The sequence below is a fragment of the Poecilia mexicana genome, unplaced genomic scaffold (genome assembly GCF_051168715.1).
Source record: "Poecilia mexicana isolate PSO_F unplaced genomic scaffold, ASM5116871v1 scaffold_12, whole genome shotgun sequence".
NCBI classification, from domain to species: domain Eukaryota; kingdom Metazoa; phylum Chordata; class Actinopteri; order Cyprinodontiformes; family Poeciliidae; genus Poecilia; species Poecilia mexicana.
In genome coordinates this window covers 8,058,669-8,085,978 of record NW_028263381.1, presented here as the reverse complement: position 1 = coordinate 8,085,978, position 27,310 = coordinate 8,058,669, and the positions used below count along the sequence as shown (strand labels likewise).

Here is a 27,310-nt window from a genome sequence, read left to right as displayed (position 1 = left end):
TTGTCCTTTCCATATCTCAAGTCTCCATTTTTAAACGTTTTTTTTTTTTTTTTTAAACCTTTTTGTTGTCTTTGAGTTTTTTTACAAATGCAATCCAGATGGGAAGTGGAAGAAGCTACTTTAGATGCCTCTGGCTGAGAAAATAGAAAAAAAAAAGTCTCATTTATTTGTCCCATAGAAAAACTTACATAAGGCACAATTAAGCCCCATCCACAGCACATCTTGTATGAATAACTCTAGCTTCAATCTTCAGTACAACGCAGTGCTTTAGAGAACATGTGGTCTATTAGAAAAAAAATCAGAGTTTTCAGATGGAGTAGTGGTGGGTCGATTCTTATGCAACGCTATGATTTATCCACCAAACTGGAAAGATCCAGAGTTTGGTCCGTCTGACTTGCAAATTAAGTGTTCAACAATTTCACATTTTGTCAAGTACTTTACCAGGATTGTGAGCTCAGTCAGACTGGAAGGAGAGCAGAAAGGTCAGAGGATGACAGGCTTTTTCTGCTTCCAGCTCCATCCATATTTACAAGTGACCAGCTTTTACGTCCCGGCGAAAATAAAAGCATAAATGTAATCTGAATAATAATGCTGCCATTACCATGTTTAACAGTGGAAGTGGTGTGTGTAGCATTTATTTTCCGCCTCTGTGTTTTACAAGTCGGACAAAAAGGTTCCGTTTTGGTTTAAATTAGATTTTCTGACTGCAAATAAATAATTCTGTCAACAATGACTGTCTTCAAAAAAAACAAAAAAACTTGGTTCAGTTGGGAATTATTTAGTTCAGATTGGAGATGGTTTAATGCAGACGAAAAGCCTTAAAATATGCCAGTAGGAAGCATCTTATAGTGCTTACATATCACTTTTATTTTGTCTGTCACTTTCTCAAAGTTTCCTTTGATATAATTAAGAAGCTGTAGGAGAACCATCAGAGTCTCAAATAAGCAACACTTAGAGCAGGAGCAATAATAGCAGCTCACACTTTGATCACCAGACAGCACTGCATGTGGCAATTCGATAAAAAAAAAAATAATAATAAAAATATTGATCACTATTATCACTTGAAGATCTTGGACCTTGAGATATAGCTACATCCATAGTAAAAAGAAAGAAAACGAAAGATTAAATGTTAAAATGTGCGGTACATAATAAATACGGTCGAGGTCAAATTAAAAACTACAATGGTTCAGACTCTGTGAAACAAGACAAGATGGGGAATATTTATTTTTACCCAAGCTGTTTAATGCTGGATGGGAAGATGGTGGAACGGGAGTTCAGGAGGGGCTTCTGACTGAGACGAGGACATAAATATCTCAGGGTGTCAAACATACAATCCAGTGACTCAGACTGTAAAGAATATACAGAATAATGAGCTGCATTCAGAGCAGGAAATGAAATGTGGCAAATCAAATTAGTGACAGAGACAAACAAGACCCAAAAAAAAGCTTGCTGCAAGTTCTTTGGTTTTTATGAAATTCCTATTATTTTATTCTTGGATTTTTTTTTTCTTAAGAAAATAATCATCTATCAGAATTTGAAGCAATTTCTTCATATGACATTAGTTCAGGCTCATATCCCTGGTTTTGAAATTGGACTTGTATCATATCAGTAAAGTACTAAAAATCATAAATCCTCTAACTCAATTTTTCCTCTTGGAACATTACACGCGTCTGCTGGTTTACATAGATAACACAAGCAGATGAGGTGCGTGGGAAGACATATTAATAAAGTTGGTGTTTATGAGATATAGCAGGTGGTTTATCATATGTTTTAAGCATTATACTGAACCAATCATGCTGCTGTAACTTGCTATGTGCAACCTCTTAATCCTACGATCCCACCCACAAACATACTGTACATTTGGGAAGTTCTGGAAACGCAAAACCCACAACACCTAGTCGTATTTATGAATGCATAACCCGAGTTAAGAGTCTTTAAATATCTCTGGGTGCCAGGGATTTTGTATTTTCCAGAATGTGAGTGAACTTTTCAAACTCACAAGAGCACATCGACTGAGCAGCTATTTTTTTTTCGTCTTTATTTTTGCAAATCTTGGCGCCTTTAGTTTTACTTATACGGCTCTTTAGCAAACAGGATCAAGCTTTTTGATAAACTTCTCTTGTCAGCTCTTGCTGTTGTAGCTTTGTGTGGAATTTGATGAAAATTATTATTACAATCTAACATCTTCAAGCCAGGAGGTAAACCGTTGTTGATTCTTGGAACTAGTGTGTGTGTGTGTGTGTGTGTGTGCGTGTGTGTGTGTGAGAGAAAGAGAGAGGGAGAGAGAGGGGCTCTCTAATGCTGTGCAAATAAGGAGATAAAATGCATGATGTAGAGGTGTAATAACACCTCACGAAAGGAAACAATTACTTGTGAAATCAAAAAAAGAAAACAAAAGCTGTTTGGCAGTTTAGCTGCTTTGCTAGCCTGATTAAAACCTGTAAAACAGACCAGTGCAGTCAAGCTGACAGCACCTCAATAATTTGTATGCTTTTCACATAACAGCAAAAAAAAAAAAGCATCAGGCTATCGACCGACCCACTGCTCTCGCTAATGGGGGCAGCAGCTTTAAGGGCCCCGAGGAATGTGTAAATGCCTAAGTGAAGTCTTGGATCACAGAGCAAAGCAGATGTGTGCCATGTATGATCTCCTTAGCAGATGATTAGTGATGTCTCACAGAAAAACCAGAGGTGGAAAGAAGAAACATGAATCGACGGATATGCATTCACAGCAGGATATTTTTTTAACTATTGAAGGTGTGTTAAATGATAATAATAGTAATTTAAAAAAAACTTTTTCATAACACCAATCATTGTCAACTAGGCTTAAAAAAAACTTTATGAGTGTCACTTTATTTGTGAAGCTTTATTTAAGGCAGCGGTTCCCACAGGAGGATATTAAAAAAATTCAAGAGCAAATATACGTTTCACACAATCATCATCAAGTCAGTCGTCGCTTCCTAAAGTTGAGACTGATGTCTGAAGCTTTTGATCAGTGTGTTAAACAGAGGACACAGCAAAAAGTTTCAGGTAATCAAACAAGTAATTATCAGACAATGATAACATTGTCTGATAATTGTCCAAAAAACTTCTAGGAAGAAGTTTTTGGACAACATGAAGGAGGCTAAAATACCTCAAAAAGCGACGAGTCACACCCAGATCACTGACATCTGAATGTTACAAAACAATGAGAGCCAAGATCCATACACAGACAAAACAGAAATGACATCCATGGGAGACTTCAAAAACTAAAATCACTACTGAATAAAATAAGCACGAAGCGTTATCTTGGATCTAGAGGTTATGACACTGTAGCTGCACCAGACTGAACATAGGAAATCTCTGTAACATGATCACTTCAGCATAATTTGCTTAGAACATCTGAAAGTATAAAATGCCATATCTACTTTAAACCACCTGCTGTGATATCTGACTGAGGCCAAGTTTATTACCACACATCTCATCTGTTTGTGTTGTTTTGTGTCTAAACCAGGCTGTTCCAAATCGAAAATTAGGCTAATACTTATGTTACACTTGGGATGCATTCACACCGGTCCAGTTTAGTCTGCTTTAATCGAACTCTGGTTCGTTGACCTGGAAAGACCGGTTCATCTGGGGAAGTGTGAATACACAATCGAACTCCATCCATCCATCCATCCATCCATCCATCCATCCATCCATCCATCCATCCATCCATCCATCCATCCATCCATCCATCCATCCATCCATCCATCCATCCATCCATTTTCTTTACACCAGTGTCCCTGGTGGGGTTGAGAGGGGTGCTGGTGCCTGTCTCCACCAAGACATTTCGGGCTCAATCAAACTCTAATGCAGACCACAAAGTGAACTTAGGTCTTGGTTTGGTTGAATGAACTCTGGTGCGGTTCGAATGCATGCGAATGGTGTCCAAAGTCAGTTCTCAAGGCCCAGCATCCTACATGCAACAGCTCTGGTGCCAATCTTCAATGGTGATTGGGTGACTGTGCAAGGTACATCATGCTCAGGAAACCGTAAACCGACACACTCATGAAGGGTATTTTAGAGCGACAAATTAATCTAACTGTCGTGCTTTTGGAGTGTGAATGTACAAAAACTATTTAAGTAAAGTCAAGGCAAGTTCATCTGTATAGCAACAAGTGCTGTATTTGGTCAACATCAGGGAAAAGGAAACAAAAAACTGCACACTTCACTTTGTTTCTAATACGAGGGTTGTGGCTTGTATCCACAGTCGCTGCTGCTGATCTTAATTTATGTGGTTAATAAACACACAAGCAGATGCAGCCACACACAGTGTGAGCCACACATGCTGAGAGTGGGAATAAATTCAAAGTGGCAGCGCAGTCAAAAGCCTCCGAGGCGATGACAGTAACACTGGTAGGAAGGTGGGAGTGGAGCCGTCTGCTCACCAGTCGACGTGAAAGACTGACAGCCAACTCTGAATACCGTGTTCCTCAAAAGACGCGAACATGCTAGCTCTGACAGCAGCCTCGGTTCCGTTCGATCGCCGCGCATCAGCCAGCCGTGGAGACAAACCTACATGCCCACACAGAAACAATCAACACGAGAGTGTCGTCTGAAGAGTTGCACCTCCAACACTTTCCTTGTTTTTTTGTGTTTCACGCAGCCAGCGCCCACCTCTCTGTCACTGCCTTCATCGCTGGAATATTTTCATTTCAAGCTATTTAAGCTGTCGTGTCAGGATGAAGCTGTGACAATCGTTGCCGGCTTCATCGGAGGTACTCAATGCAGTAAAGCTTCTGAAAGTGGACTTGTGGCGTTTTCAGTGAATGTAGCCACTGGACATGGTCCGGGTTGCCTTTGTGCTGTCTTTAAATGCAGATTCTGTCATGAAGTACATGCTGTTAAAAGCAAAAATTAAAAAGTTCCTGAAAAAATAAAAGCATGATAAAAATCAAACAAAAAAACTGAGAGTGTTCTGGCATACAGATTTAATTGATCCTCACTTGTGCTAATAAGAGTAATTGGTGCATGTAATACAAGTAGACACCCAGTTTGTGACTCTGTGTGGAAAAGGGCTGCAGGATATTGATTTCTTCAATTCGGTGCAGAATTCAATATATTAAACCTCTAATCTTAAAAAAAATGTCTACTGTGTAGCAAAAAGACCATGACTAGGGACGTAAAGAGATTTTGTGCCACTAGATTTTTGTGTTATTTAAATCCCACGATATAACTATATTTCAAATAACATGATATATTCAAATTACTAAACAGCTACTGTAAGAATGTGACTGTGGCTTGAGAAAAAAGCCAGTAACCCCACAATGTTGATTTCAGCTCTAAAAACTTGTATCTCGGTTACATTTGTGTTTCAGACTCTTATTTTGTAGTAAGAAAAGGAAGTAGTTGCCCCTTTGGGTTGATGCAACTAAAACCCCCCCCCAAAAAACATGACCATCAGCGACTCTCAAACAGAAACATACAAAGTGAAGAATATTGGGGCTAAGTGTTAGCTTAGTGCTAAAGTTGGCACCTGGTTGGATTATTCTATTAACAGGAGCCTAAAGCGCTGTTTACAGTTTATGAAGCCCTACTGCATTTGAGAAATAAAATATTACATTCTTAGGTTTTCCATAAATACCTTAAAACCAGAATTAAATATGCTCTTGTTTCCAAGCAATCAATCAATATATTTGATAGCATCCTGACGCTGTAGGATTCAGTGGCTGAAATTAATCTTTATCTGTCATAGGCTAAGAACTTTGTGCTGATTTGCTTGGTTTTTCTAATTTACCTTATAGTGCTGTTGGTTTAGAGTTGTGGACATTAGCTACCACGTTATCTCTTTTGAAATCTTACTTCCCGTTTTATTTCGCACAACTCATTCCACTTTTGCACTATGTTTAGTGTATCATGTATTATGTGTTGGCCCTGTCAGATCTTTGCCGGAGATCATATTGTCATACCTGAATCTAGGGCTGAAACGATTCCTCGAATGATTCGAGTACCTCGATTACTAAAATTCCTCGAGGAAAATTTACCTGCCTCGAAGCTTCATTAATTTATGTTTTATTAGTTAGCGCACCGTGTTCCGGCCGGGACTTCATTTGCGTTGCGCGGAGCTCTCACTTCCACCTCTTTGTTGTTGACAAAAGCTAAGTCTCAGCGGCATAAAGTCCAATCTTCAAGATTGGCCAGTGGGGATTTTATTGATTGATGATAATGCCCGACTTTTTTTTCGTTTTTGGGGAACCAATAAGCATCCTTAAAATGACTGGGGGAATGCCTGGAGTACGGCAGCATTTCTCCTCCGGGGCTGCTGGTTGAAAGCGAACGGCGGGAAGAGCGCTGAGGTGAGCGGATAGACTGAACAGGGCGGGCGGCTGAGTAGCTGATGCTTACCGTGTAAATGTAGCTTTACCGACGAACCGCACAATAAATTTCATATCCTGGTCTGAAGAAACGGGTGGCGGAGCGCATCGTACATGGCTGGTAGATGAGTTTCTGAGTGTGACCAGTGAAGGTGTCGTAAATATCCCGTATTGCTTCCCCCCGTGTTCGTCCCCCGGTCTAACGGTTCGTCAGTCCGCTGGTCTATTTCCTCCCCTCCACCCCATGTTCGTTCATTCGCCCTCTCCTCCCACTCCAGGCGGCATTTCCCGTATTTTCAAACCCAAAGCGTGACAGGTTAGGTGGCAAGGTGAGTTTAATTAATCTATTAAACTCACTGAAGATGAATACATAAACTAAAAGCTGGATTGTAGACATTTTTTATAAGCATATTTGTGAGCCTGCCTCTTTGTTATTAAATTCAATATAATTTCAGATTTTTCTATAACTTTTCTTCTGGTTAACTTAGAAAGTGAGCTATTATTGTTACAGGTTAGTTTTCTAAACTACAAAAAAGCAACTGTTAGGGATGCTCAAATATGAAAAATTGGACTGATATTGATATCTGATAGTAACACCGGTATTATGCCAGATTTACCAATATTTCATTTTATAATTTTTTTTATCCGATTACTCGATTAATCGTAAGAATAATCGATAGATTACTCGATTACTAAAATATTCGTTTACAACAGCCCTACCTGAATCTACTTAGTCATTAACTCCCTCAGCATATATCACAACGGGTTTCTGCAAGATCCTAATATGTGTCCAGAATGGGGCTTCCTGGTTGATCTCACAGTAGTTCACCAGTAAATCAGCAAGTTATTGAAACCAAACCATTTTCCTATGACTGTTGCTCACTGGGGTTGGGTAGATCTTTAAGTCTAGTTGAAAAATCTAACAAACCTTGAAGCATATATGGTAAAATGCATACTATACGAATGCTGGTCACCTCACTACCTCTGTAGTTTTGGTTTGTACTCAACTCTTCCGGCCATCTTATGCAAGAGATTGTGTACAAACCTCTCCCAAGCCCAATGAGATAAGGGTGTAAGGAGATGGATGGATGGATTGATGGATGGATGGATGGATGGATGGATGGATGGATGGACACAAGTGTCCACTAGGATTTTATAAATTAGAGCTTACACAGTGTGACACTTTTCAAGTCCTGAAAAATTTTGCCGATCAGACAATGTGCGCCAGGTTTTGCAGTCCTAAGAAAAAACTGAAGTAGGCCATTACCATTACAAGCTAAATGTGTAACCATAAGTGTCTCTTCAGCTTTTTATGGAAGATTTTATTATTTATTGTAAAGTTTGCTTGTGTACTTTGAATAACCTACTTTATGCTTTCATTTAATTAATGTACTTTATTTTTGTACTTTGAACTCCTTTAGACTTGATACAGTTTAAATCTTTAAATCTTCATACGAATAAAATACGGCACGAATTACAAAAACAGTATGTGCAATTACTGCAGCACCATTTTGACCTTCTCTCTGCTCCCAAAAAGGACGCATAAAAAGTTTTTGAGTTAAACATAAATGATGCTAGCATTAAGCTACATTACCACACCATCCATCCAAAATGTTCTGATTACAAAGGCGTTCACTGGCAGAAACCCACCTTAGTTTCCATCGCTGTTTAATTCTCCTTGCCTGACCTCTTGAGAGTTAATTTTTCAGCTCAGTTTTATCCTCTTTCTCTTCCTTGTTTGAACGTCTTATCTGTTCGTCAAAGGCTGCTTTATAGTGCAGCTTAGCGAAACTGACATGTGGTTTGGGGTGACCACAAAAAAAAAAAAAAAAAAACTTAGGGCGGTTCTTGTGAAAAAAAAACAAAAAACTTAGGGCGGTTCTTGTGAAAAAAAAAAAAAAAAAAAAAAAAAACAGGGCAAGAAAAACGCCAGTGCTGTGAAGTGTCAGTTCCTAAATGAACGCTGCAGAACCACTCCCTCATAAAAAAAAAGTCATTTGAAACTTACTGTGTCAGAAAATGATTTTAAAACAGATTAAGCTGATTTTTGGCGATAGTTTAATGGTGGTAATTTGGCTCTTTTTTTTCAGCATAACTTTTTAACACAGACCTCAAAGTAGGATAGCTTGAAGGTGTTATGGTCTGCAGTGTCAGTTTTAGCTGGTGTTTTGTGCTTTGTTTTCCTAAGTAGTTCTACTTTAATAGGTAATGTTTTCATGGTTTTCTTTCCTCATTAACCCTTGAATGCAATCTATGCATATTCACTCTGCCTGCAACCATCTTGAAATCCTGAACAAAAATTTTAGTACTTTAGTGTTAATATCTATTTGTTTTGCAGACAAAAAAAAAAAAAAAAACTACATCATTAAATGAAGTAAATAGTCAGCAAAGGATAGTTACACAGCATCTTTCACAGATAAAAACCATGAAGTGCTTCACAAAAACCAGAGACAAAACAGACTGGCTTTAAAGACTGCTGCAGTCATTGAGAAGTGTTAACACCAAAGGTTTCCAGTGATAAAACAAAATGATTGAATTTGTTACTTGCAGCTTCTTCTTTTTTTTTTCAATGAACCAGAGAAGTCTGAATAATCACTGAACAGAGATGTAGTCAGACATGAGTGTATGTTTTTTTGTGTGTTTCTGTGTGATTGATTTGTCCAGTATGTACTCCCTCTGCCACCCAAGTGCAGATCAATGGAAGAATATGGATGATAATCTAGAAAATAGTCACATTTGAAATATGTAAAACATTTGTGAAAACAGAAAACATGAGGATTCTTACTTTTCTCTAAAATACTACAAAAGTCTTGTCTTATTAGTCAGATGTATCTCCTGTGTGGCAGTTACCGACTTCCCAAAATTATTGGTCAGTAACTGTTTTGTTTTGACTTCATTGCGACCTGTCTCAAGAGACTCGAGTATCTTTACCGATCTATGTTTGGGTGGTCTAAATACAGAAACTACAAACATACGGGTAAAGGCTATATTTTTAAAGCATCTCAGTCTGTGAAGACGACAGTGAAAGATATCATCTGCTCCAGCTATGGTGTCTGTAGAGCTGCATCCTCGAATTGGCAACGGCTACCGGCTGCTGCCATGATGCCAAAAATAAAACAAACAGACAAGGTGAGTCATGGCTTGGCTTTTGCTGGTCTCTCCTAGAAGGAACACCCTGCTCTAAATCAATATCTCCCAGTGGTTTTCAGACTTAGGAATAAATATTTCAAAGTAGTGCAATGCAAGAGTCACACTTTGAAAATCAACGAGACAGACCAGAAGGTGCTTTGTAGTTGTAACTAAAAGTAACAAACTGATGGTCTGGAGCATTGTCTTTACAGTCATGTCAGTTTTGTCCTATGTTTATGTAAGTTGTGGTGAGCAGAGCTTTTGTAGCTGGTTTGTGATCAAAATGGCCTGATTTAAGCTGGATTCTGCTCTTCTTGGTACTATTCCTATATTTCTTCAAGGAGACAGTTATTGCAAATTTTTAAACAAAACCCCTTAAAAATTGAGGTCCTCATGGGCCCCATTGATTTACATGTAATTGTTCTGGAGGTGGCTGTTAAGGGGTTAATGTAAACAATATGCTCATTTAATTTATGCAAAGAGTTTGAATCATGGTGAAAAGAAAGTACTGGAAGTTTGGGAGGACGACGCTGCTGTGTCCTGGGCTGGTGGACTCATGTCAGGCTCTATAGTCCTCGGGGTTGTCGGCAATCGGGGGCCAAGCTAGGCTATAGTGGGAATCCCTCCCTCTAAATGTCTCTGAAGCCGGCTCACCAGGTGGGGTGGTAATGTGCCCTTCCTCCCTTGGTTCTTCTGAGCTCCAGCTAACTCGGAAAGTCAGTGTGGCATGTTTGCGTCTCTCTTGCTTGGTGCTGGGCTGTCTTGCTGCTGGGAGTTTCCGGGTCACTTTAGGGTCTGGATCCGTGACAGAAGATGGCAGCGTGGGAGGGCTGGGAGGTTTCGATGCTATTTGCCTCTTTGGGGCTGCCTCAGTGCTTCATAGCCCATCTCTGGTTGCTCTGGGGTGGTGCCTTATGTCTGTCCACCTGTCCTCTGCAGCTCTTGGGTACTGAGTGTTGCAGGCCTTTTACCGTCCTTACCACTAACTGTGTACCTTCAGGTGACTCACTCACATACACCCTCTGAACACAAACCCACTTACTTTTACTTGTGTTTGCCCACATGCACAAATACACATACACCCACATTCACATGCCAATGCACTGACGCACTTTGACAGTCATTCAAACAAAGGTTGTTATTATGTGACCTATCTGTGTTGATGCTGGGTGCAGTCAATGATGCAATTAGAAGACCATCTTCAGACATCTTTTTTACAAAGCGAAGCTGCTTTGGCATATTATGTAGGAAGCCAGTTTCTCCATATGGTATGCCTGAAGTGCCAAGACAACACAGACTGAGCCAACATGGAAAAGGTTGTAAAAACACACACAGCTACCCAAATCTCTGAAATAAGGATAACCCCCCAAAATTTAAAGAGGTCGTACTTTACTTTAAGCAGTGACTGTACATAGTAATTTTATTTAGAATAGGGATGATGGACAAGATAACACAATGAACATTAAGTTAATTAAACAAAAAATATATATATATATATTTGTTAGTTCATTTCAGGAATGAACTATTTCCCAAAGGGCCTGAGGAGCAACACTGAATTTTGTTGAGGGTCAGATAATAAGCTAAACACATCTTTGCCAGGATATATTTGTAAATATGGGTTGATTTTGCTGCTGACAGCAGCAAACACTGTAGTAGAGACATTAAATGTGGCAGATCATACCTGACAGATGAAGCTTTTTATGTTTGGAAACACATTATTTGCCACAAAGTCTAAAAATTGGTAAGTTCCTGCATCTCATTGCCTGATAATTTGATTCAGATTGTTACAGTACATCTGTTTCTTGTTGTGGATTCTGCCAATTTAGGAGGTGCGTTGTCATTCTCAGGTAAAGACAGATGTCACCTTCAAAGGAAAAACTGATTTTTCATAAATAGAAACAAAAACAGCATATTCAGAATAACATGCACAATTTACACATTACGTGTGATTGATTTTGGCTTTTCTATCAACATCTGCAAGCCCAGATGTTACCAGGTTGCTGCAGAATAATTTTGCTAGCATGTCTGATATGCCTCCGTTTTCAATTGTGCTTCAATAGTTCAGACAACTCTAACAATTCACCCTCTCCATTAAGACGTTAATGCTATTTTCTAGACAGCCATTAGTAGGACTGTACCTGCAGAAACTGTACTCTACTTTTCATGAAGAATTGTTGCAGTGATCAGCCGGAAGATCATGCGATTTGACTGGATATCAATTGATCAGCATATTTCTTGACAGTATTGATGGTGAAGCACTCATATGGTATTTGACTTTCAAATATATGCAGGTAGCATAAAAAGGCCGGCACAAATTTAATAAATAATCCTTACCAGCAGGAGTCTGTTTTTAACACACGTCGTTACTGATGGGATAAGAGTCTGTGTGGCTTGTTTATTAGAGGAGGAGGTGGGTAATGGAAAATTAATGACAGGGCTTGATAAGCCCACGCTGATGATCAGAAACAACCTCAGGGAGGAAAACCGCATGTCGCCGAGCATACGTTCTATTTTTGAGCCTTGATTTCAAAGTAAAATTAAATCTTTGCTTTCGTGTGGGAAAGGAAATGTAATTGTTTGTCTGGATTTAAAAAAGGGAAATGGTTTTTGTAATGAGTTTAGAGTGCATATTGCTTTAAGCTGAATGAGCTCTGGTGCATTAGGTAGGACGTGGACAACAAACAATTCCTTCCAAAGAAAGTAATAAACCCCCCGGCCCTGCTGCACTCGGCATGCATATTTGTCATTAAATTTTCATAAAATTCACAAAATTACCCAAGGATCCATAAATGTCATGTTGGTTGAATACAACTATGTCTTCAGTGGGCTTTTGTTTGTCCCAGAACAGGCTGTCCGTGTAGCAGAGCAGCATGGATTCTGTCATGGCGTAGCTCGGATTCGTCCTCAGCGTCTGTGCTGATGTGATGTTAGTTGGATACTTGAAAAAATGTCTTTATCCAAGAATATGCTTAAAGTGTCTTTTTTTATCTTGGTATCTTATTATCAAAGCAGTGTTTTGTAAAACTTCTAAATTTCACAATGCAACCTCAAATTTCAATACAACCTTTTGGGATTTTATGAGACAAACCAACAAAAAGCAGTGCATAACTGTAGGAAAATGGGACGTGCTGTTCATATTACTTTTCTGAAAAGTGGGGCATGCTTTTGTATCCAGTCCCTATTACTATGATACCTTGAAATAAAACCCAATGCTGCCAATTGTCGCTTTATTTGTGAACAGAGTCCACCTAGTTTACTGTCAGTATAAATCCAGATGTACTGTGAAGGCCTCAGAGGTTTGTTAGAGAATATTAGAGAACAATCAACATCATGAAAACCATGAAACACAAAAAAATAGGTCAGAGATGAAGTTGTGTAGAGGTTAAAAGAAAGTTTTTTTTATATGTATTAAAAAAATACCAAATTTTGACCATGCCCTGGAGGATTATTACATAACTATGAGCAGAAATGCTGCTCAAAGTTATAGGTGTTAAAATATTTGAAGTGAACTCTTCAGGAACAGCAAATTAATTTAGACTGGGGTTTATCAGTCCTAAACAAACACCCACAGCTACAATGGAGAGATCCAGATCAAAGCAAACCAAAGCGTTGGAGGGGCCCAGTCAAAGTCTCTGACTAAATCCAGCTGATTTTTTGTGATACAGATCTTAAAATTCATGTTTACGTGTTCTAAACCCAGTTAAAGTTTTGCTACTTCATACTCATAGAAAGGCTGTTCTATCAAGTTTAGGCTCATCATAAATATCCTTAAATCCAGCTACTCTCTCACTAGCTTCTAAGTAATGACTTCATACATACATATATATATATATATATATATATATATATATATATATATATATATATATAACAATGTTATCAATTTTAAAAAATAAACTTGATGTATGTTTTGTTTTTCTTCATGTCTTATTCTTAATACATCAAGATGACACTAATAAGACTTTCAAGCTTTCTGCTTCTTCAATTCAAGATTAAGGACAAACCACAGCCCACGTCCAGCAATCCATTAGAGACCCGCTTGATGTAAAAAGTCGTGGTGGCTTTGGATCATGTGAGGTTATTGGTGACATCACGGCGTCTCATATTCGCTCTCTGTCTACTTTTATCACACGCGCTCTCGTCTCACACAGCATCGCTGTATGAAGCGTCTGTCTGCTGGTGCTGATAGGGCAACATGTGGTTTCTCGGTGACACTAATCTATCGTGCACGTGGTGTGTGGGACTCATGGACAGACCCTCAATACGTCTCTGGTAGGAAGTACAATCACTCTACAGACTTCCTCCCCCTCCGGGCTATCAGCATGTACAGCTCACATTTAGTAGTGATGCATCCTCACACACACACACACACACACACGCACTCATGCACAATCCCCTACGGCAGCTGTGACTCAACATCTTAGTAATCGACCACAAAACCCCACACTGTGCAGCACTTTTAGACCAGCGGAGTTAAAAAAGGCAAGAATTTTGGAGACGGAGGCAAGAGGAGCCAGCGTCACAGCGAGTGGCACACCTGTTGTGCTGAACGCTGGCAAAGCATGGCTACGGACCACACCCAGTGCATCGTGACTCATCGGCTACCCCCCTCCTCCATCGTCCATCCACGAGAACAGACAGGAGGGGACGGCAGAGAGATTCAGAGACAGATAGGAAGGGAGGGAAGATCATAAAACAAAAGAACTAATGGAGGGAGGGAGCAGTCACCGCTGAGAAGCAGAGAGAGCAACAGGCTGATTGGGGCATCGTGGGTGGGACTCACCAGCTCGACCGAACCATAGTGTTTCCTGCTGAAGTCTCCACGCCTGCAGCCCAGGTCCTCTGAGGCGGAGCTGGAACACAAACGTATGGTCAGACACATGGTCTACATCACACCACAAACACACACACACACACACACACACACACACACACGCAGCACAGAAACAGAGTGACATCACTCATACACAAGTGGCAGCTGAAGCATTTGATTTTCCTTTAACCCCACTTCTCACACCCTGACTACTGGTTCACTGGCATCTCGTTCTAACTACGCCCGCGCTCGTTCCCTTCCGCTTTCCTCCCGTCCTTCCTGAGCGCGTCTTCGTTGGTGTGTTGGAGCTGCCGCCGGTGGCATGGTGACTGGCCAGAAGCAGCAGCCAACCCACTTCTGATTGAGATGTCGGCCCTGATTGAATTAGGCCTCGGTGATAGATGGGGGACCTGCTGGGGCGGCCAGCTGATGGTTAAAGCACCAAGATGCACGTGGTTTTGAAATTACAGATGCAATTTGACCTCGGTAAAGTGAAGATACTGCACAGAAGAGTGAAAATTACATTTCTGTTCAGTTTTCATTCATTGAACAGAAACTAGTAGAAAAATTAAAATATGCACTCATGTGAAACTCCAGCTTTGACTCATGTAGTAAAAACATTTTGAGATTTTGCGAAATGCAGGACACAGAAACAACTTCTGTTGGTGGAGATGGCATCAGGCTTTAGGGTTGCCATTGGTACTGGCATGAACGACACCATATTAAAGATGGAGGATTCCCTCCAGTTTCCTGAACCTCACAACAAGCAAGAAGTAGATATTTGAAACTTTAAAACAGCCGCACATCTTGATGGGAAAGTGATCTAATCACACATCAAACCTGGTTTAGGAATAAATAAGGCAGGCTAATGGTGTGAGGAAGTGGCTTTTTTTTCCAGTATAACTCCAAACCATCGACCAGTGCAGCAGTTGGTTACCAAGGAAACTCTGGACGCAGGCTGCTGAGAGACAGATGAAGGAGTCACTGTCACTTTTTTAGGCAAGTCCAGCTGTGACACGAGAGTGACTCAGTCTGACAGATGCTACTCGCCTATCAAGTAGTTTTATCTCATATATCTGAAGAAACATGCAACAGATATCCTCTGAAAACAATAATTGTTTTAGTTTGTATATTTTATATGGTATAAATGTTTATTTCTTCTATTTCAAGCTATGAGCTGATCATTCAAACAGCCTTTAGATGTTTGTGCCATGTGAAAAAGCACATATTGAACAAAAAAAAAGAAAAATCTATTTGTAGCTAAGTTATTTTCACTGTAATTTTCTGGGGAATCAGATAATTATGTCAATTCTATATCAAAGCACAAATTAAGCTTTTAAAATGTTCAAAATTGCTCCATCAATCTAATTAGCAAACATATTTTAAGCAAAATAAGTACACGTACTTAAAATCATTGTTTCTACTCCAAAGGAAAAGGTGTATCCATAATATTTTTGCATTATTATATCAGAACATAATTTTTATTGCATCTAAATCGACAGTTTCTTGAATCCTCAAACCTTTACATGAGCGACTCAGTTTCAAGGTGCAGAATCTGGCTTCTTTTTCTTCTACATTTTGAGGTTACATTTGAAATGTAAAAGAATTCATGCACTTGTCCTTCAGTATTCAACATAAATAGGTAACAGTGGCAGACTTTCTCATAAATACACACAAAATTCTATGTAGATAACCACTATATGCAAATGCCAAAACCTTTCTATAATTTTTCAGAATAAAATTGTTTCAGAGCAGCAGTAATGTGATTCAGCCTAACTCCACAGGGGAGACACTGACTACAGATACGAGCTCCACAGATCACAACAATCTGTCCCTTTAGGTTCCAGCTGGTGAGCAGATCTTTCCCCTTCAAATAAACACAAATCCATCTTGTTCTGCGATTACAGATGAGTAATAAAGAAAACTAGTCACAGATGCAGCTAATTATTTGTTTATGTCGGCTGTATGATGCAATCGCTGGTGAAAAAAGAGTGCGCAGTATTACTTTACAGCATAGTGACCCTTCAAGGACCTTGTCTGAAACCATACTCATAATGCTGCAGCACCGAAGAGCCTCAGTATTACTCTTTATTTTCAGGAACAATGATCACATTACTATTGATCAAAGGGCTAAAATCTTTGAAACAAATTAAATAACAGAGAACAAACTGGGTATGAATATAAATGAAGCTGTCCGTACAGTGTGAGTAGTGCTCTTCAAGCTCCCTTTAAAAAAAAAAAAAAAAAATAATTGATGGTTTTTAAGAGCCAAAGCACAGTTCAAACACAAAGGTTCGAACTTTAACACCTCACAAAAAGCAGTGAAGTTATCCCATTATGTTGTCACCATCAGCGATGCCACAAAAGACAGTCGGCTCTCCATAAACGTAACGGTTACGGTGGGATTGTGAGGGAGATAAATCCAGCCTGCTTCTAAAGCAGCAACTGTTACAAAAGTTACAACTTTACATTTTTTGTGAGATGACATCTTGGAAATATTTTACAGAAATAAAGCAATCACTATTAATTTAGACATACCTTATTCTTTGAATGCAACACTGACATTCAATGTCGTGACAGTATGTCACTGTGTATAAAAAAATAAATGAAAATCGAACCTACTGCTGTCTGCAGAAATACACTGCTCAGTCAGAAACAACCAATCAGAGCTAAGAGTCTAAGCGCTGTCACTCTGAACATACAAGCTGTAGTGTGGGGAACCAGCTGTAGCTTAGCAGAAAGCAAGAGGGAGGGTATGAGCAGCATATACACCAGGGTGACTGATTGGTCTATTTCTGCAGATAGCAGTAGGACCACCAGCAGGAGGCAGACGAGATTGATTTGTTCATCACCCATTATCCGTCTCATCCTGTCAGGACATAGTGATAGTTTTAACAAATTTGTAAAAAGCATATATATATATATATTTTTAATAAAAGCTACAAACTGCAGCTTTAATTCCTATTCTTACGTGAAGCACAAAGCATAAAACCAGGAAAGAGTTGTCCAGACGTCTGCTATGAATTCAACTTAAAATTCAGTTTTCCAAAAGGAAACTCTATTATTTTTGTAACAGCAAAGGCGTGAGATTGTACTGCACAAAATCTGATCCATGAATCTTCCATAAAACCTCATAAATGTAATTCTGTAGAAACTGTAAAACTCTTCAGGGCTCTGGGAATCATTTGGGGAGCTCAGGACAGCTCATCTATAGACATTTCTTTCGTCTCCTATTGGTCTATTATTGTGTTCACTGTGTACAAAGAAGCCCAAATGACCAAATTATTACATTGTGTGATCTCTACCATTGAATATTTTGCTCCTTTAATGTATGAACCTATAAATAGAAACATCGATCTATAGGTCGATCTGGTTGCATTGCCCAGAAATGTTGGTCTGATCAAAAACCACAGAAAACAAGTGAAACTCAGCGGTTTCCAGACTTTCAACCAGAACGTGTCTCTTCTGTCATTTCCAGACCAGAACATCAAATCCTTCCAGCAAATAAAAGGACAACTTAAAGATATTTGCCAATATGCCAAGAATTTCTCTAGATGGAAACTTTTTTGTGTAAACATTACCTAAAGGTGCCAAAAAAAAAGAATGTTTTTCTCTTTAGCCAAAGTTTAGGGAACACAGGTGAAAGTGAGAAGTCTGGCAAGACGAGAAGTTTTCATGGCTCAACTCTATTCATCATCACTGAGCACATTGTTATGGCTTTACATATCAAACACTCACCCTCTGGTTTTTGCCTTTTTAAAGCCACACCTGAACAAACACCAGGATACTCAATCTGCAACTCCTGAAATAGACTCTCCTCCTTTAAATAAAGGGAACATGCCCTACTTCTCAGGGAAGATCCATGGTTTCAGATTTGGGGTTACTGATCTGCAGCCAGATTGCATCAAAGTCAGCCAATGACGCTTTAGATTACAGCAGAATAAAAATTTTGTGACGGTGCCAGAAAGAGAAAACCAGCAAAAGACAGAGAGGTGACCTCCAGGCTTGCTTTCTGTATGATTTGAATTAAATTGATGTGTCTTGAAATACCTGACAAAAGTAATTGTTCCCAAAAAGTTAAACGAATTTAAAATAAAAGAGACAATGCCCAGTCCTCCCGGAAAAGGTGTTAAATTGCAGAAAACACAAATAACCTAGTTTTCTTGAAATTTCTACAAAACAAAAACATAATGGAAATGACAAACCCCAACAACCCTGATTACCCTTGTTCGTCCTTTTACTTTGTTCTTATTAAATAAACAAGATGAAAATATGATTTAGACAGATCTACAATACCGTAACCTCAATTACTCTTAATTTAAAATGACAAAAATTAAATTACGGTTTTTATCTCGAAACCGCTCAATCCTATTTTTCACATTCTCAGAAGTAACAAATGAAGAGGAAAAAGTGAATTGGAAAACTGAGTTATTTTGCAAACAAGAATGGACAATAATGTTGGTCTCTAGTTTTACAGAGCTGGCTGACATACCTGCAGCGGGACTTGGAGCAAATGATTTATTCGTACCAAACACTCCCTGCACATATTAGATTTTTATTTGTACAACTTTTGAAAATAGGGATCCTTTCTCCTTTCCATTTCACAACCATAAGCTACTTTTGTAAGATTCGACTGTAAAGAATATCTTTGCCTGAATCTGTCAAAAGTCTTTATTGGGCTATAACTCAAATTCAAAACGGTTGTTTTATACCTTTTGCGAACCTTTCTATCCAAAGAGCCTTTTGCTCTGGCTGACATTCTGGTCCCCACACACTTCTCTGCTTCTGTTTCCACCGAGAGTAAGGTTGTTTATGCATAATTCACGGTGAAGCTTTAAGAACACATTTGTGCATCGACACTACGGCATGCATTCATCACTGCACCTTTACCGTCCTTGCTTTCTATCTCAGCTCCATCAAAACCTCCACATTGTTTTGTTTTTTTCTGTTTGTTTTGCTCTTGCCTTTCCACTTAGCACCCAAGTCACATTTCCTCTCACCCTTCGCTGTTCCTCTGCAGAGAGCGTCATGAAATGGCATTACTGCATCTCAGGGGAATTTGATTAATTAATACAACCCCACTGTGGCTAATAAAAACCTCTTTTTCTCCCTCTGTCTCTCTTGTGTAGATTTTATGGGTTTATAGTGTCCTGCCATGATTTAAGGCGCTCCAAGTAGGTTTGGATAATTAAAAAGGTGAGAATAGTTGGCTTTTTAAGCCCTCGCTATTGCTGCCTCACTTAATTCTGAGATTTTACACATTAGGACGTCATAAAATGTCCCCTGGTTTTCACCAGGCCGTAAAATTAGGTGACTTGGAACCTTGAATGGTCAAATTACACCGTGACAATATATATTATTTTATTCTACATAATAGAATCTGACCTAAAGGGTTTAACCTCTTAAGTCTTCTGCATCGTTACGGAAAAATAGTGACCATTCATTTATATCTCTTTGCTTCAGTTTATACAAGTTTGTGGGCATTTATAAAAATAAATAAATAAACAAAATATTAGTAAGTTGGCACAGCTCACCACTTTTTTCAAGCTTTTATAGTTTTTTTTTTTTTTTTTCCCATGCTACACTCAAGCAGGTTGATCTCTTGTTTTCAGCAACATTTGTAAAAGTGCTGAGACAGAACACAGGGTTTACTGTAAGGTGATATTGATCAGGGTACGACGACGACCACACAATTTTCTAAGTTCACACTTAACTGTCTGGGCCATATTTGGTTCACATAGCTTTGGAGTGTGTAAAGTTGCTGATATAACAAGTATTAACTTGTGTGTAGTGGACAATATTGTGACTTCTGTAGACTAATATTCTTTAGTCTGCAGAATATCTCTATACTAACACTTCATATGTTATGCTGTTGTTGTAAAGTAAAAGCAAATTACTTCTGACTGCTGTAACTCAAGCACAAATCAAAGAGTTTCAAGGTGAAGTCATCTGATTTCTAAAAATACAAAAAAGGCCACTATAACTCAAGTATTCTTTTGAAAATCTGATACACAGCATATACTTTTCTTTAGGAATAAGGAACTACTAAGACTGATAAATGTAGAAATTCAGCTGAATCCCAAATCATCATCATCGTCATCATCGTCATCATCATCATCATCATCATCATCATCATCATCATCATAAGCGTGGTGGAGCACACATCTCCGTTTTAGCTTCATGTCCAAAGGAGCTTTTGTTTTTCAACTTTTGATATTCATTCAAAGGAAATTTCACAAAACGAAGTTACATTTTCTCATTCCACAGAAAAGAGGTTCATCAGAGATCAGACACAGATTCATCGACACGCCCATTTTCCGACACAAAAACTTTGGCTTTTTTTCAACATAAATGACAGCAAAGCATAAAATGTCATATGTTGTACTGTTTTATTCTCCTGCACTTATCTGAACTGGAGGCTAGATTGTTACATAAAGCCAAAGCACTGATGTTAGGAGTAGTTGTTTGAAGCATTGCTGTTCTGTCGATGCAAAACATTAACACCTGCTGGTCTCATTTGAGCAGATTTATTTATTTATTTTACCCAATAATTAGCAGTAAAAAGGAAATGTGTTTTTTACAGACTGAAAAGGTGTGTTAGTCTTCAAAAGTGAAATCCTGCTTCATAATTTTATCTGTTTCGGGGATATTTTAGCACATGTAAGAGGTGTATAACCTGCGGTGAACCAAAAGCTGTTTTTGCTGAACATTGCTTCTGTGAGACCAGGCAGCTGAAACCTCTCCAAGCTGTGCTGACATCTATAAAGAGGAAGAACAAGCTGAGGGATTAAAGTGCTTGGAGGCTGATGAGGAACATGTACCTGTCAGCAGAGCTGTGGGAGAGCAGACCACACTCACATTTCAGCTCAAACTCATATCAGAATTCAAAACTGGATCGCGGCAACAACATCTGGATTTAGTGTTTTAAAAAATAAAATCCCCAATCAAGTAGAGAACAGTATGGATTCAATGTAAAGAAGATCCCAACTTTCTTAAACTCCTCATCTAAGAGTCAAAGTAGTGGTTAACTTTATTAGTTTACATTCTTTCCAATTCACCACAACTGTGTTTAGATGCTGGTGTCTATTATTTTGGGTCAGTGCTTTACTTGATAAAATAAATAAGACATCAAATCTGTTTTCTTAGCTCAGGTCTCTTCCGCTGTCAATAGTTTTTCCTGGTAACGAAACAATAAATCTAAAGCCAGAAATACCCTCTACCTTGTACACAACCTGCTTAATGTGGACTGTTCAGTCAAAAATCTCTAAAAACACGTCTGGGTTCAGGAAATCATTCATAACCCGGACATGTGGTTTGGAGATTTGGTGTCCTTCAGAGAAAGTGTACTGTCTTACAGTGTGACTATATGAGTCTGGGATTAAATGAGCAAAAAGTCATGCGAAGAAAGTAGGATAACTCGTTAAATATTAAATCCTTTGAAAAGAAATGTTCACTTATGGATTTCTAATCTAATCCACTTTTTAAATTTATATCCAGAAAAGACGAATGAATGCTTTAACAAGCTGGAGGTACCAGAATTGTTTCATTACTTAGAAAGGCGATGTTGAAAGAGTTTGTTTTATTTCTCAGAAGTTGGACTTGGCTCTGGGAATGTTAAAACCCGAGTTAAACGTGGTCCAGTTGCAAGTCAGAAAATCTGTTCATATTTGCTGGTTAGCGACAAGGCTTGCAAACTATTGAAAGGGAATATGCAATGTACTTATTTCTGGTTTTCCATTCAAACACCAGGAGAATGTGTCTATATACACACACAAACAGATGGTTTATAAGCACGGATACTAAGCCCAGGCTTTCTCTATAGATCTTTAACTTTCCAAGTCAGAAATTCAACGTCAAATGCAAACTGAATGCATCATAACGTAACAGCGGATCAATATGAATAAATACATTTTAAAAATCATAATGCCTGAGAGTTGAGGGGCAGTTTGAATGTACATGCTAGCATGGTACAACTGTTTGCAATCTGGTTGGCATCGTTGGCTGGTTGGTGTTGCTGTGTCAGACTCGTGGCATGCTGCACAGCACATTTTGATTGTCAGGAGTAAAACAGTTCCTATGCTTGCCCTGCATTTAAAGCTGCTCTTATGTTTCTACATCACTTGAACTTTGCAATCCAGTGTCCAGACGTTCACTCTCCGGCAACCTAATGGATGTTGGCCAAAGAAAAATTACTCTGAAAGCCCAGGCCAGAGACAAATGGCTCAGAAACGGACAGAGGTAAGATGGATATTCATTACTGAGCTGCTCTACACTGTAATAGAGTATGGGAGAGGTTACAAATTATGGTTTCTGTCACAGCAGAGTGGACAGTATTCACTGAAATGCTTAATTTGTGTAAACTGTAGCTCTGCTCTGACAGTCGTCGTTCTAGGCTTCCAGCTGTTTTCCAAAGCAAGGCCTCTTTTAATTATACTTTATACATTACAGACCGTGAAAGACTCATTAATGAGTCTAAATAATAATAATGACGATTCAACAACAACAACAAAACTAATCATTACACATCACCAAGGAAGCAAATAGTTCACCTATTTTTGAGGAAAGTGGGGAAGTGCAGCGGCTACAGCCCCCCCTTGTGGCGGCTGAAGGATACAACTTAACATTAACTGTGGAAAAAGCAGCAAAGTTCATGGTGTCATTCTATATAAGCAGATATGTTAACTGTGGGAGAGGACAAAAAAAACTCACACCTATAATCAGTAAAAAGTTCTGTTTATGGATAAACTCGCGTCAGCTCTACAGCACAGCAATTTGCTACAGGAAGTTAGAAGTGTGACAATGTATTTGTATATCTGGCCGCATGGCAACCATTTTTGCAGTTCATCACAAGTGAGAGCTTTAAATATCAGTGCCTCTGAGGAGATAATCTTAAAACCATAAGATTAAAAGTTTCCTCATAGAATTGCTCAAAAAAAATGGGAAAGTGGTCAGAAATTAAAGCATTATGACTTTGCAGTTTATTTCCGCAGGAGCAAATAAAGGACTTTCTCAAATGCATTTTTTTAAATTCTCTTTGTAATCATCAAATTGGCTATATTCAGAAATTGTGAAAATATCCAACACTAGAAGAGTTGTAATTTAAATGAAACTGCAGCTTAAACGTGTGTGTGAAGTAATTTGACCTTCCCAAGGTTTTTAAAAGGCTACAGTTTTAACTCACTGAAATGTTTTTTCATATTATTCGTACACCTTAAAGTAATTCTAATAGTTTTCTGAGAAGCAATGATGCACTGTTCCACCCCTAACTTTTTGCTGTGCACTGCCCTGTCAGCTGGCTGCCCTGTTAGCCTCCCTTATGACAAAAGAAAAAAAATGTGTTTTTGGAAGTATCTTTGGTTTTATATACTTTTGGCAAAGGCTTTTGGAGCAAAACCAGAACAACATCAAATAAATACTACGCTCTTACAACTTTAAAAAAAAATCGAACCCTAATTTTATAACATTAATTACCACACGTATTACTATTGTGTTTCAAATAAGCAATTCCTATGATATAAGACACAAATGATAATCATCAACTGCCTCTCAGACTTTGAAGTGGTTTTCATTAAATAAATTTGTTGACTTTCATCTCTCTCTCTCTCTCTCTCTCTCTCTCTCTCTCTCTCTCTGTAGAACTAAAAAAAAGAGCTGCAGTGGCGCCACCAACATAAAGCCGGACCTAACCTCGGACTGAACCAGAACCAAACTGTCCATTTTCAATTCATTCCAAGCACATGTGTTATTATCTCTCTCTATTTATTTATTTATTTCTGTGCCTCTTTGCCCTGGCTATATGCACTTACCCCTCCCTCCGCCTCCTTTCTCTACCTTGAGACAAAAGCATGACATGAATAATTCATATTTTTCCGTGTACATAGTAATGTGTCCGCTGTTGGCGGAAAGGGCATATCAGTCAATGAATTTATATTGTTCTAAAACTAAAGCGCGAACCTGAAGCATTGTTTAATTAAAAAGCTGGGTTAATTGGAGACTTGTAGATTCGGAGTTATCCAAATATCCGCAAAAAAAGATAGAATAAATCTCACTTTACACATGCAGAAACCTTAAAAGTCTCTTTTGAAAAGACAGTTTGGTAAAAGAAAGAAAAAAAATCGCTTAAACAGTGCAACAAATGCTCTACACACCGGAGCAGGTGTAAAGCTTTGCCTCAACTGCTTTGGGCTGCGTAACACAAGCTGCAGGAATACGACAGAGAGGAACGACAAGACAGAGGAGTACGAGCATTCAACAGATGATCGCGGCCATGCATTCACACAGGTACGAGAGCAGAATTGAGTTGGTTCCGTTACCGCTGATTGAAAGTCAACAGTTTGTTAGAGGCGGGGTCCACACTGTTCATGTCCCCATGCGATGCGAGGTCCAGCGGACGAGGCGGCAGCAAACAGACCCCCGGAGTGTTTTAGTTTCTCCCCTCCTCTCTCTCGCTCTCTCTCTCTCTTTCTCTCTCCCTCCGTCTGAGAGCGCAGGGACATCAACTGCTGCGCAAACTCCCGAGAAAACAGCTGATCGCGCAGGCCGGGCTGGTGGTCTCCGACCGCTCTGGGCTCCCACACTGTTCACTCACTGCTTAAGATGAGTCAAAGGAGCTGTGTGTTTACTGTGCTATCTCTGCTCCCCTCCCTCCCCACTCCAATCCCACCGCCCCACACATACACTATTCTCCCCCCCACCCTCTCTCTCTCTCTCTCTCTCTCTCTCTGTCCTTCACACATACACTAACATGCATGGTGCATTTCTGGTCACCACCGTTTTTTTGTTGTTTTTGTTGTTCCCCTTTTCCTGCGCTTGGTTAGATGGATTAGCCTGAGGCTCTGCAGACCAAAGAGCCTCATTCAGAGCAGCTTATTCTTCTTGATTTGCTGCTGTTATGTCACCGTCAATTAGGAAGAAGACCGCTGGACCTGGAGCAGGGAGCAGCAATGAGCCCTTAGACACTGTATGAAAAAAAAAAAAAATTGAAACATATTTTCACCCCCCCCGCCCCCCTCCTCACTATTAATGCTGTGCTGATCAGATCATCTGTTTAAAGTTTGGCACACGAGGATCCCTAATCGAAAAAGTCACTAGAAAACGTCCAAAGTCCAGAATGTGATGTATAAGTTTGATATGATTTGCACAAGTTGTAACCGCGCAAAGGAAAATCCTCGCAGATTCTAACTTTACGTGAAAACCTGTCAGCGTCGATCAAAAGCCACTTCCCCGCTATATATTTTTTCTTCATTCATTTAAGACGCCTATCTGCCTCATGTGATGTCATCATCTCAAATAAGTACAAAGTGGAAATGACCCCTTTCATCTCCAGTGTGCTGAGTGTTTTGTGAAATCCTGTGATGGAAATCTGTATTTCCTTACCCAGCTGGGTTTTCATCATCAGAGTACACTTGTCAACAGGATAAAAAAATAAAATAAAAACCCAGCACTGGCTGGTATCTTTAAAAGCCCTCAAGTAGTTTGCAGTCAGCTGAACATCCATTTCCAACTGGAAAATTGAGATGAATCCAGCAGGTTTACTGTTCACTAAATATCGATACTAACAGGACTGGTGATCCTTCTTCTCACAAAGTGTCACGATCCACCCCCTCTTATCTGCTACCAAGTCTTGCCACAGACTTTCTAAACAACAGACCCAGACCATGATGAAATGATTTACCTCCTTATCACTCACTCTTTGCAGTCTCATCTTTTAACCTCATAAAGATATTTTTATAAGAAAATAATAAAAAAAATGTTCTGTGCCACCTTAAGGTTTGTGGTACTTTATCCAGTTATCGCTTATCGTATTTTAGCTCCTATTGCTGAGGCTGTATTGCATAACTACCGCAAGCTAGAGCCAAATAAATGCATAGTCGTAGGCAACAACAGCACATTCTATGAGTTTAATGTAGAGTGAGCCTTATTGTTGTCATTTGTATGGAGAAAAATGTGTTGTTCTGTCTGCAACTCCTTCTCCAGGGTTGCCAGTGAACAGCAGTCCTCTTCCCAGATCTTCCCTCCATGCATTTCCTGTTCCCCCTTCACGGCCAATAGGACTTCAAGTTCAAGGGGTGTGGATGTTTCTGCAAGGAACTTCATGTGTTTAGTGTGAGTTGGCATCATAAACAGTGACAACAACTGCATCTTCCTTGATTCTCTTCCTCCCTTCCTGTTTTTGCAAGTTTTATAAATAATAATAATGCCTGCCATATAGAAATCTCTTGTGTTAATACAAGCTGAACATTCATATTTGATATTTTGAAAGAAATGGAATTGAAAGTTGAGTCTACATATTTTTTTTTCTCCATGAAACATGCAGGAGCCCAGGTTATAAAATGATTAAAAAGATTATTACCTCCGCTTTCATTCTGGAGTCAATCCAGTATTTTTCTTTCCATTATCATGAATTGAGCTCATTGCTCAATTAAATATTGAAATAAAGGCCTTCAGTGCAATAAGGTCACTTTGCTGGACTTGCAGAAGATTAATACATTGGTTTGCCCAATGCTGGTTATGTGGTCATCAAAAGTTATTTTTTGTGTTTACACATAGTAAAATCGATGCATATGTGAGACTATTTTATCACCAGTTATTGTGAGTGAGCTTCAATAACCTATTATTAAAAGTAAGGCACTTTCTTTTGAAAAGACAAAGCATCAGTCAGTAGGAGTAATTTTCTTAAAAAATTATTTAATCGCAGGCTTTTGTTGTTGTTGTTGTTGTTGTTGTTGTTGTTGTTGTTAGGACCGTAAATGTGGCACTGAACCAGATTTCTGTTGCCGTAATTGTTTCTTTTGCTCAAGCAGGATAAGAATAAAAATCCTTTTGTAAAAGCATCAAAGTGGAAATGAACTAGAGCAATGTCTTACTTTCGAGTATAAATTTCTCTCTTTTATTTCCCCTGATAGTGTTGCCCTGCTAAATTGGTGCTAGGTAACATATTACAAAAAAAAAAAAAAGAGCGAGTGTTTCCAAAATGACAAATAAATAAATTAATTAATTAAACTCCAATAAATTACTACTACAATAAATTGAAA

The 27,310-nt window shown here is 39.0% G+C and overlaps 1 protein-coding gene across 5 annotated transcripts in view; it reads right to left on the bottom strand.

Annotated features, from left to right (window-relative positions):
- The window catches only part of garnl3 (GTPase activating Rap/RanGAP domain like 3), an 80,777-nt gene that overhangs the window by 32,898 nt on the left and 20,569 nt on the right, over window positions 1-27,310 (bottom strand). For 4 of the 5 annotated variants that reach the window (XM_088010847.1, XM_088010850.1, XM_088010848.1 and 1 more), the window contains exon 2: window positions 14,247-14,316. In XM_088010847.1, the coding sequence (XP_087866973.1) occupies window positions 14,247-14,316 (70 nt within the window). Of the gene's footprint in view, window positions 1-14,246; window positions 14,317-24,589; window positions 24,849-27,310 lie in introns of those variants that run through there. The other variant, XM_088010849.1, reaches the window with a different exon arrangement.